The 12938-nt window shown below is 39.9% G+C and overlaps 1 protein-coding gene across 1 annotated transcript in view; it reads right to left on the bottom strand.

The window, feature by feature from the left end:
* LOC124162365 (prenylcysteine oxidase-like) overlaps positions 1-6273 on the bottom strand; it is a 28724-nt gene extending 22451 nt beyond the window's left edge. The window contains exon 1 of the mRNA XM_046538875.1: positions 5989-6273. Coding sequence (XP_046394831.1) covers positions 5989-6070 — 82 coding nt within the window. The 5' untranslated portion in view covers positions 6071-6273. The remainder of the gene's footprint in view (positions 1-5988) is intronic.
* Positions 6274-12938: the final 6665 nt, after the last annotated feature.

Below are 12938 nucleotides of genomic sequence, written 5' to 3'. Positions count from 1 at the left end.
GAATGACCCAGATGGGAGCAGTATATTCAGCAAATAAATTGAAGTGGAAGGAGTTAAAAACTAGGAGGGATGGATGCAATGTGCCCTGGTGGTGGGGAGCAGAACTAGAGGGTCTCCACAAACAGACTAGGAAGCTCTTTAACAAACCAAACGGGACTACACTACCTTAAGACTGGGAGAGATTCTAAGACTCCCGAGAAAGGCATGAAGTGGCTAACAAATGCTCCAAAAGGGAATCTTGGAAATGTTTCGGTAAACATGTGAAAACAGTTCCACAGCTTGCAAAGATTCCTTAAAATTGTGGCATTTTTTAGCGTACCCCTCCTCCAAAAGTTTCTGGTACCTCCCTCCCAGAAATTCCTCCGAACTTCTCCCGCTAAGGACTTTTTGCACAAAGGCCCTTCGACTCAAAGGCTTGGAGACTCTAAGTCTCGGAACTCTTGTCTCCGAACTCTGTCCTACGAACGCTGTCCTGAAACGCTGCCCTACGACGCTAGCCCTCCGACACCAAGCCCTCCGATGCCAGCCCACCTGGAGAGCAAGACTTATATAGGTAGTACGATGGAGGAATACTTACTCCTTGGCAATCAAGGGGAAATGGGTGCTGAGGCATAAGTATGCAGTTTGGAGTGAGAAGTACTCCAATTGTCCTATCACAATTCTCTCTCCCTCCAACACCTCACCCCACTATGTCTCTCCCCTCCATGAATTCCAATGACTTGCCTCTACCAGCCATCACCCCACTTGGTTATGTCTCCAACCCAGAAGATAGAGGGGAAAAATTCCGGCCTGCACGCAGTTCCCCCCTCCAACCCCGGCTTGGATGACGGACGTTTTGCAGTAATGCCAGTCAAAGGGGCGCCTACACGGCAGATTTGCAGCTGATTGGAACATCGCCCTATTACCCCTCCACTCCTTTGCAAATTCCCTACCCTCCACCCTGACACGTTTCGAAGTACGCAAGCCCTCTTTTTGCTCGGGCATTTGCAGTGGACAGATGGCTTGGCTGAGATGGGTGATTTCTGCAAACTTATACAGCTTCTACTTAGTTTTGGTAATGTTTCCTATGGGATCATTAGTTATCATCATTGTTTTTCTGTAATAATTCTGATTTTGAATATTTCTACTTCTAATAGATATTGATTGAAAATAACTCGTAAATTTGTGACAATTGTTTCTTGAGCACTGATTTGTTGTTTGTGGAGTCTTTCCCTGAACCAGCTTGTGACCGACGATTGGAGTTCCCAGTGCCTGAGGCTTACGTGCACAATCTCGAAGATTTAAAAAACGTAATTCCACAAAATTATAGCTAAGGACCCATAGGTTGGGGTGGGATCTTATTTTGTTCCCTTGAGAGACCTCAAGTCTTGTGATAAGGAGAAGGTGAGACTTCTATTCTGGATGCTTTCTTGGTTTCACAGAGGCAGAAGGGATGCAGCAATGGGAGCAACCCACCAGTCCAGCTTCAACAGATCAGACACTAACCTCCAGCATCATCTAAATATGTATGTACTAATTTTGTAGACAGTCAGTCAGTCATTCTGTTTCCAATTTATTCTTGACTCTCTCAATTATTGATCTACTGAAATACGGTTTGGTGCACAGGAGTGGCCCAATAACCAGCTTAACCCCTTCCCTGATTCGGACGAGATATCTCGTCCTAAGAAGACGCGCAAAAACTGACGCGGCCGAGTTAACTCGTCCTATGTCAAGTTGGCTTCTTCTTTCGTGATCTGGACGAGATATCTCGTCCCCTTATTAGAAGTACGTAGTTTTGCCGTGAGAGTGCATACGTGTCTTCACAATGCATGATATCCGGCAAACTACGTTTTTTCGAGGTCCAAAAGAGGGGAAAAATCTATTATTTCTCGTAATGTTTATGTTTCTAAACCTATTGTGTATCGAGTTGTGATAAATGAACAAAGAAACAATGCGTTTTATAAATAACTGCGATGACTTTTCGCAGAGTTTTTATCCATCGTTGGAACAGCCGAAGTGAGTCGGCAGACAAGTGCCGTCTTGCTATTCTGAAGGTCGCGCGTTCGAATCTTGCTATCGGAAAGGATGTTGTATTATCTTTATTCCGTGAATAAATTAATTTGAAACATTTTATAAACACTACTAAGCAAAACTATCATTACTTACTCTTCAGTGTAGTCAACGGGACCTCGTAAATAAATTGCGTCCAAGCTGCTATTCCAAAGGTCGCGTGTTCGAAAGCCATTTCTGTCAACTACGTAACAGTAGTCGGGAACTTTCTGATAATGTTCTCTTTCAGCAATATGGTGTCAAAATCTTCGCACCGAAAATCAACTTGCTCAGTGATGTTTTATTGTCTTTTTTCTTTATAATGACAAACTATATCTTTGTTTTTTAGTTTTCCGTTTGTTATTTAGCTACAAATACAACTGATTATTATTTCATTTCTGTAAGTTCGTCAATATTTGTGACCGTGCATAGATTTGACATAGAACCTTCCGCTATTCAGCTATTTCTCCCTTCCAGGGAAGACATATTTTCTATCTCCCAACCCCCTTGTTTATCCATCCCTTCTCTTCATCCATTGTTCTCTCCCCTCCGCCTTTCCTTTTTAGCACTGTCTACGCACTGTCGCGGCCGCCCTTTCATCCTCCTCCCCCTCCGATCTCCCTTTCATGCAACCACTGCACACTCATCGGTTTTTCCCTACTGCCCTCCACTTTCCCTTTTTACAGCCGCACATGACAAAAAACACTCTTTCTCACCATTTTTCCTTTCCCAATGCCTCCGACCCTCATGTTTTGGTTTCTTTGCCTCTGTCCTTTTACCACTATCTGTTTTGGGTTACTTACACTCCCATTCCATAAAATTCTAGTGTCAGCTCTACGTAGTCTTTTGGAGTGTTCACTGCTAACATTTTTTCCTCTGCGAATTACTGTACAAAGAGCTAGATTCGGCATAAAAAATTTTGTTCTCTGCGAGTCCAGCACTGGATACGTCTGGTCAACAATCATTTATACCGGGAAAGGCACTACTCTTGACAAAGACTTTGAAAGTAAGCCAATGTCCTCCCAAGTGGTATTGTCACTGATGAAACCACTATTTGAAAAAGGGTATTGCGCCACGACAGACAATTTTTATACCTCTCCACAACTAGCAGAGGAACTAGTTTCTCATTCTTGTGATACTTATGGAACTGTGTGCAGAACAGGAAAGGGGATGCCAGAGGGGCTGAAGAAGAAAAAAATGAAGAAAGGAGATGTGGCAGCTTTCCGTAAAGGAAAAATTTTGGTTCTTCCCTGGAAGGACAAAAAGGAAGTAACGTTACTCTCTACAGTTCACAATAGGGAAATGAGAGAGGTGCAGAAAAGGGGAGCAGTGGTTATGAAACCAAAGGTAGTCATCAATTACAATGAGACAATGCGGGGTGTTGACAGGGTAGATCAGCATTTGGCTGACTATCCAATCCCAAGAAAAAGAGGGAAAAAATATTGTAAAAAATTATTTTTTCATTTGATGGAAATTTGCTTATGGAATTCATATGTTTTATGTCGAAAAACAGGTGGTGATAAAACACATTTGCAATACAGGCTGGACCTAATAGATAAAATGATTGAACTGTACTTCCCAAGTGTTCCCTCCCCTAAGGCAGGTAGGCCACCTGCAAAAGCCCATCCCCTCCGAATTACCGAGAGGCATTTCCCAGACATAATCCCACCCACGGAAAATAAGTCAAACCCAACTCGGAAGTGTGCCGTGTGCTCCCGAAAGCGAGATGCGCGTGGAAAAATGGTGAGGAGGGAGAGTCGCAATTTTTGCCCTGACTGTAATGTGGGTGTTTCAAAGTGTACCACACAAAAATAGACTTTTAGTTTATATAATATTTTACCGTTTCAAATTTGGAGTTTATATTAATATTTTTCTAACTCCATCGTCTGTTTTTATAGTGAGTAATTTTTGTGACTATATTTATTGTGAAATATTTTACTTGATTTTTATGCAAGAATACATGAAATTTTTTTAAAAAACGATATAATAAGAGTAAATTTTAAAATAAATGACTTCGTAAAACACTTAAATGAATGTTTTTTATTTAATATCTACCTGAAAATAATTAAAAAACGTAATAAAATAATATGACATTTTTTGTGATATTTGTTGAGAAATATCCGTCAGTGAAGGGGTTAACTCCTTAACACATTCAGCGTGGAGCACATCAATTGACGTGGTCCAGTCCAAGCAGAGATACGGAGCATGTCAATTGACGTGCTCTGGCGTTCGGCCTTTCTCTGCCTCCATACGTGACTGATATCCACTCCCGAGTCTTCCAATCGTGTGCATGGCCTTCATCAGCAAGCTTCCCTCTTTCGACCCGTGAGCGCAGTTTGAAAATAGCAGTATTCGAACGGAAGTTATGGCGCGAAAACCTCTTCTCTATTTTTCTTTCTTATTCCATCGGCCGATTCTGATGACATTTGTGAAAATCGGACCCGCATTGAATGTGCTAATGGGGATCCCTGTCCAGGACTTGCAAGGAGGCTTCTATATTTATGAAATGAAGTCAACTTTGAGCAGAAATGGCCTTACTCACAGGTCACCACCAAATAATGGAGCATCTGCACCTTCTTGGGAATATTGCACTCACACGCCAGTTGCAGGTGGTGTAAAGATGGGGGTGAAACAACCCATCTGCTATGCAATCTCTCACAATTGTAAGGACTTGGCACAGGCACCTGGACTCACCTTTCACAGGAGCTGTGCATGTTAGAGATAAACCCATAAGGGACATGATTGTCTTTTGAAAGCAAATTGGTGATAACTGATTGGTGTCTTTCACAATAGACCTTGGGTCGGAGGCTCAACTTATACGCCACCAAAAATTTTTAATCTGATCCCTGAAATATAGTTCTCTCACTCGACTTGGTCTTGGTCATCTTAAAATGCTTATTTTGTGAAACAGCTAAGTGTTTTCTTAACCTTTGTGCATCATGAAGGAGTTTCACCATGTTACGCCAACCACCATCGCATCGCATTTTAAAATGCTTCACCTAAGTGTACCAGACCATAGTATATTTCTCTTCTATTAACAGTTTCCATTAATTACAGTTTCCCATCAGAAGTGCTTTTGAATCTTGCTTTTTCTTTCTCAGGGGTGCTCCTTGATTAGGCATTATTTTTCCAATTACTCTTAACTAAATTGAAAATAATATTTATGGCAGAAGGTTTTGATCCATTTTTTCTCTTTGACCTTTCATGATTCTCTGATGGCTTGATTCCTTCGCTTCTTACAGAGCCTTATTTTTTATTCTGATTTTGCATCCTTTAAATATTTCCTCAATCTCTAAATAAGGCTTTACTGTGTCCCTTTATTGAAAATCTCGAGAATTAAACCGGCTATTGTTGGTCAGTTTTTTCTATTACTTCGGTGAGGGTCTTCTTGAGATTTTCCATCCTTCTACTATATTTTGAATGACATCTTCAGTTATTCCCAGCTTGATGTTAATGTCAGTAGCGAATTTTCTCCTGCTTTCCTTCTCTCCCAGTAGCTGATTGCCACTAAGACACCAGAATATAATCAACAGCTTTTCTTCATCTCAGGGTAACATGATTTTCCCAGAAAGATGTCAAACAATACCTATGGTATGCCTACGAATACCGAAGCAATAAAATGGAACTATAGTTTATTTCCTATTAGTTGACTAAACAGTTGTCCAATTAGTTGACAGGGCTTACACTAAACAGTTCTGAATCAATCATATCTTTAATTCCTGTAAAGAGAATATTCTACAAACTATAGGGTCAAAAAGTCTGGGAATATACGTTGAAAAGAAAGTGGTAGCCGTGACGGCAATGTTGAACAAAACTCATCGATTCAGATAGAGTAAACATGATCGTCTTTCCAAATCAAACAAGTTATACGACGAAGATTGGCGCAAATAATGAAGAACATCAAACCGGTATTCGCTTGACACAATTGTAACTGTATGGAAACAATTGATTTATACTTACCTATCTTAGGAATCCCGGGGTTAGCAGAGACTCTCACCGAAAGAAAAAGCAGTAGAATAGGAAATGGATTCGGACGATACATTTTTTCGAATACGCTCTTCTACTAATTCCCACTAGCTGTTCAATACTTATAGGATGTACTATGCACTGACTCTGACACCGTACTTCAATTCTACAGGGATTGCCCTTCCCTCAATGCGTCATGTACTCCTTTGCAGTCACACTCCAGAGATAAACATGATAACAAGATAACAAACAGTCGTATAGGATCGGTCTGTTGACGAATTTCGGCATTACCCTGTCATTTGTTTTTTTTGTCAATTTCAAATCAAGCAAAACAGTCTTGCTGAAGTCTTTCAGTATTTTTGAGATATAAGTTCATGTCAACTGATTTTATCACTGAATTGTAAATCAATTATTAATAGCATTTTTTTGTTTCTAGGCTATTTAATAGATGCGAAATTTCTCCTGGTGAAACGTTAAGTGCGCCCATGCCCCTGCTCTTTATAGTTTTGCCCGACTTCGAAATTCAGTGGACTGCTTTGTCAACGCAGGGCGCGTTCCGTAATTCACTGGCAGTACTGCTACTGCTGCTGCAAAACGGAACGGAAAACAGTACTGCCACTGTAATGCCTTGTCTACACTACACACTTAACTTAAGTGACTTCACTTAAATATAATCTTAAATGTGGTGCGGTAGCTACACTTGAGCTTTAAGTCGACTTCAGCACCGTGATTGTCTATATCGGGAAACATTTATGTTGACAGATGAAGGTCTAGGAGAGCAATTAGTGATTCTTTGATCCAAAGCGACTGTTATTTGAAATAAACTTCCAAACTCCGTGATTTAACCATTTTTGATTCAGAAGGTTAAAAGGAAAGACCGATTTCAGTTCCTGAGGGAACGCTATATGGCGAGAGGTGATGGAGTCAGAGGAATTTAGAATTACTAAGCGTGACTTCGTGGAATGACATATTCATAACGTAAACAAAAACACTTATTGCTAGTCAAATTCCACTGCTTTATTAAAACCATTGATGTTAAATTTCAACCATTAATTCCTCCCACATCCAATGAAAGCGCCACATCTTATCTCCCTCGGCATCCCTAGGACTAACATTAAAGCCCTATGCAATAGTTTCAATAACAGTGTGTGGGAAGTTACTGAGTGCATTCGTTTACGTTATTTTCGATTATGGCACCATGGAAAATAAACTGTTTTACCGGATCCTCTGCCGTCGTCTCATTGTCAGTCTTAAAATTCCTTAAAACGTTTCTAAGTTTTATAAATCGAGTTTCGCCGTGAGCAACAGGCATAGCAATTAGTTTTCACGGAAATAAAACCAACAATAATATGAGAAACACTACAAAATAAATTAGTCGAATTAATATCCCCAACACTAGAAATTAACTAACGAAATAGAACGCTCAATAACCACATCATACAATACAGCACAACCAGCACAACTTAGAACATAATCAACGGGATGATGTGAGACGGGTATTATGTGCCATTTACAATACATGAAGAGCTTCAACCGTGCGGAAACAGTTGCCTACGCAATTTAAGTTGGGTTCTAAGATGACTTAAGTGGAGGTGTACTTAAATGAAGCTGGTGACACCTACACTACCAACTTAAATACAGAGCCAACTTAAGTAGTCACTTAAGTTACTAGTGTAGACCCGGCATAAGCAAGGCAGTGATTTCGGAACGGTCAACAGCAGCTGCCGTGATAATTTCGCGGGAAATAATGAATCGTGCAAATGCCACTTTCAAAGTAAATTCAATATATAAGTTGTAAGCATGAAACTTCGACCTTGATGTATTGCAGCCTAAAGAAATATTTTAAAATATCCATTGCAATCGAGGAGAGTCACGTAAGACCTTTAAAATTAAAAGTACTTCAATCTCAGGTTGAAAAATGCCTTCCATTGTTAGGTTTTCAGTGCGTAAACATTATCAAGAACAATTTACAAGGCACCGATGCAGGATTTAATTAGCTGTCCCTCAATATTCATGATTGAAGAAAAGTTAAAGGCAATATACGCTTTACTACACATTATATTTCGTACTTCATGCACTAACGCAAAATAAGCGAGTATGCTGAAACTTAAGCAGACGAAAACATGGGTACAGTTGTAAGGTAGAAGAATGCCAAGGGAGAGGAATTTCCAACGTACAGTTAAAATTGCGTGTGCCACTACCTAGAATATGCTTACACATTAAACGGTATGGCATAGAATAAGGAAGTTGCATCTCATTGATGATAGAAATTAAGAAAGTGTATGCATACATTTCTGTAACACATGATAGGTACACATACATGCGTGGAAAACGTAATTTTAATTATAGTTTCTTGCGTTGAAGTTTTCGGGGATTACTTCTTATCTACAACTGGAGTTAACGAGACATTATTCAAGACACCATCGGTTAATCACACGAAATTAGCAAACCAAATATTTCATACAGGCATACAGAAATTCATTCGCGCACAACACTGGCCATTTTCACATCCAATATATATTTATGAGTGGAAGTTATTTCTCTCAGTTTACTTGAATATATTCTGAATTATGTCCATTATATTTCATTTACTTGCGTACTATACCACGTATTGGCAACAGGAATCAAAGTAGCTGACATCTGGTGGCCAATTTCAGAAATGAGACATGGAGGATCGGCCGGTTTGTTTACTAATGCTACAGCCTAGCGGTGTGCGAAACGGATGTGTTTTCAGCAATTTTGTGAAGCGAATACTGATGTATATGGTAAATCTCAGTTGTGAATAATGGATGAAGTAATTTTCTCCACATCTGACGTTTTGGAGTTCAATAGAGACATCAAGAGGTCCCTCGTTGAGGGCTATGAGGTGGAATGCTGTAACCTGTCATGGTTGAAGCACTGTTGGAGTATTTGGTTCTTGCAATGGGCTTTAGCATACAAACAAGCGTTATAAATGGCATGTCACACGAGATACAAGCTTTTCAGAAGAAAATTGGCGCTTCTTTTTCCGTTTTCGTGTGTATTGTTTGACGATTTTATCCACCATCATTACAAGAGATATATCATTATTAAAATCATCAAACAATATGATAGGCATCTACTCACATAAGCCATCCGTCCTCAATAATCTATTCTTCTTAAGGGAATTCGACGTCGGTGTGGTCGTGAGTGGAATTCCCCTTGCATTGGCGTTTTGACTGCTATGTGGAGTCACTCGACTCTCACCGGCTAGCGAAGATCGATGGAGAAGTGGCGAGACGGGTCGCGCGAGGGTCTCCGTGCCTCGGCCCCGGAATTTTGGCCATTTGGGCAAAGCGACTCGAGAAATCCTTTAACCCAACGAAGCACGCAGGCCTTAGAAACGTCGGGGTTTCGCACCGCATCGTATTCAGAAGAGCAGGGCCTAGTTATTGAATGAGAAAGAGACAGATGTTTTAAGGGCCGACCCGGTTTTGACGGGCCCCCGGGCGGAAGATGTCCCGGCGATCGAGGGGGGGATCGCCTGGGAAAAGTTTGTGCGACTTTGGGAGAAATTACTTGTCTCAAGCAGACTTAGTCCCGGCAATTGGTGGGTAGTCGGCCGGGAATATTCATATAATTCTCAGTTGTCGCGATTCGAATCATTTCCCCAACCTTAACTTTCCTGGCTTATTGGATATCTGAAAAGTCATTGATAGTTATTGCAAGTTTGTTCAACCTTCTTTCCGTCTGCATCTCATCCTCTGACACCTCCATACTTACGCGAACAATTTTTAAGTAGGCATTAAATGATACAATGAAGGTGTCATGCCTTCATATGTTTCTCTATGACCCATTCTTGTTTTTTTTCTTAAATAAAACTAGCATGCTACCTCACTCTTGCCCATTCTCATGACGTGCTCCCACTTCTTTCCCAAATTAGGGGTGTTGCGGAATCTATGTAGAGAGATAGCTTTTGTCTCACACTGGTCGGTGCAATCATAAACACCGCACATTTTGTTGCTCATGAACTTTTCCTTCTAAGTTTTTCATCATAATGCCATTGATATTCGGCTAAACGGTATAGTGCTGGCCGGCACGAACAAGCGTACTAATGCATCCGATCCTCCATATTCGGCCATGACACCTAATTTAGTGCTGTCACCTGGATTCCCTTCCAGATGCAATTGTCAATAAGAACAATGACGCTTTCAATAAGAACATAAAACTCGGGTATTCGCTGGTTATCGTTCCACACAAACAAACGTACTAAAGTGGGCGATCCTCCCTATTCGGCCATGACACCTAACTTAGTGCTGCCACCTGGATTTCCTTCCATTTGCCAATAGCGTTCTATTTGTATTGTATGTGTTTTACAAGGCGATTGCTGTGTTCCTTAGACCATTTAAGTAAGTAGACGTGCCATTCGGGCGGAACGCTGTGGCCAACATCGCACGGCGGGGAAGTGAGTGGGATGAGGGAGCGTGACGTCACGGTTGGGACTGCAGACGATATTCCGTATGCGCGCTTGAGATATTTTAACGCTCATTCGCTGCAAAGTCGCTGAAAAGGGACGATATTGGGCACGCAAAATGATTATACACTTAATAAATATATTTTTACGATGAACTAAGGCATTTTATAGCCTTGACTGTGCGCAAAAAGCTAAATAAATCAAGATAAAGCTAGAAGCGATCGTATTAAATAAATTGATTAAGAATGTCATATGTAAACATGGGCGTACCCAGCGAAGGCCAGGGGGAGCAGCTGTCCCCCTAGAAGCAAAAAACGCAAAAGTCTTTAAGCAAAATCAGTACTGAATTGGAACGAAAGTATTCAACAAATTTTCTTCGAACCAACGAAAAATGATATGTATTAGTATAAGTTAAGTAACTGAAATAAAACTATTTTTTCAAGGAAATGATCTCATAAACTAATAAAGCGCTGTTATAATGTTCTTATAATGTTGGTTTCATTCATCTTTTCCATGCTAAAATGTCACAACTTGGCTTGCCCCCCTCCTAGAACATGGCTTCCCCCCCTAGACCATGGCTTTCCTCCCCCTAGACCATACCTTTTCACCCCCTCTAGGTAAAAAGAAGGGGTCCTGGCAAGTATCACGTAATTTTTTCCGCAAAAACCAGTTTATTGCGATCTCGGTAATATTCAATAAAAATAATTAAACAAATCGTTTTATTTATAAGCCCAGTACAATGAAGCCTAGATTAACGTATTTACACTGAAAATACGCATTTTTAAAAATCCTACGTGAGATTAAAAAGAAGGCGTGGAGCAAAATCCCACGATATTTCACAAAGAGTGAAGGGAGGGGTCCATAAAAAGGCAAAATTATTTTTGAAATATTCCTTATTACTAGTAGATTAACCTAACGGTAACATTCCTAGAAAATGAATATTAAGACTGTCCCAACGGTCGTGTGTCATTTTTGACCCGTAATTTTAGTAACTTTGCATCGAGCAATATTCATAAAAATTGGCACACTTATGGGGAAAGGTCCTAAGTTTTGTTGAGTTTAAGGAAAATTTTTACAATTTTGACCTTTTGACCTCACAATGTGGGTCCAAACCAAAAATTTTAATTTGCCTTATGTGGTTTTAATGTAAAAAATCGAGATTGAAAAATGTCTAAATTTCATTGACCAAAAATGTCAATACTTGGGTTTTCGGACACAAGAAACCTGAAAAAAAACACTTTAATTTACGAAAATTCAACCGTTGACCCGGTAAGGTCACCGTCAAGGTCATAAGGGTGGCAAAAAGAATAGCATACCAACAAAGGTGTCGATCCATGGATTTTATAGGGCACCCAAGTCATTGTTATTGTCCAAATACCCGTATTATTCACTAATTGACCTCCAAGGTTAATACGGAGGTCAAAGGCCGTAGAGGTAAACGTCCGGCCATCGTGACACCCAGGTTTCGAACCATATGTTTTCAAGGGTGCCAAAGTCGATTTTTCAGTTAATATATCCGTATTGTTGATTTGTTGACCACCGAGGTCTCAATGGGGTCAAAGGTCATAGAGTTAAATGTCTGGCCATCAAGACAACCAACGTGTCAAACCATAGGTTTTGAAGGGTCCCAGAGTCGGTTACGCAGTTCATTCATCCGTACAACAATTTATTTTGACCTCCGAAAATCATAATGGGGGTCAAAGGTCATAGAGATTTTAGTCGACCGCTTTGACTTTCTGACCGCTTTTGATTCAGATATTTTAAACTTCATTCGCTACTTCGATTACCAAAATGTTATCTCCCTCAATAACTTAAATAGCATTTTAAAAAAGGTGATTGTTTGTTTTTAAACTCTAGCTTTTGAGGATTCTTTTTCAAAACTCTCTTCTACAATTCTAGGACATTAAGCCTGATATAGAAAGTAGGAATTCATGGTGTGGTATAATTTAAAAATTCTATATACAGCTGACGAAAGAGGTAACTAGCGCGTTTTACAGTAACCAAGTATTTTCTTATACATGCGACTTCCGCAGTTTCACAAAATTCTTTCAGCATTTGAAGACGCACAGTGTAATGTAGAAATAGAAATATATTTTAATGACAATATTTTCCACATCTGCGGGCAACAAAACAGCAGCTGTTTGAACGGCCTTATGTATCATGTGCGCTGAAAAACCGATTTGATAACTTGTGATGAACAGACCTTTGATCTGCAGGAATGACTATAAAAAATAGAATGGAAATACATCCTTCTGCTAATGCTAGTTTCTTTTCTTCGTTTTCATAAATTGTTTTTACTTAAAATTTCTGTATTTTGGAGGAAGATAGAGCAGTATTTAAATATCTTTTATGGTCTTGCGTCTCCAAATGCTTCGAAATATCATACTGCAGTGAAAAATAGAAATTTATCCGTTACATTTCACACATTTGACAGAGTAATCGCGTCTGGATTTTTTTAATAAAATGAGATTCACTTCTTAGATGATCTTTGAATCCACATCCTCTTTTCTTA

This window comes from Ischnura elegans, chromosome 7, assembly GCF_921293095.1.
Source record: "Ischnura elegans chromosome 7, ioIscEleg1.1, whole genome shotgun sequence".
Classification (NCBI taxonomy): domain Eukaryota; kingdom Metazoa; phylum Arthropoda; class Insecta; order Odonata; family Coenagrionidae; genus Ischnura; species Ischnura elegans.
Note: the sequence above shows the minus strand (reverse complement) of the source record. Positions and strands in the feature narration are given on the sequence as shown.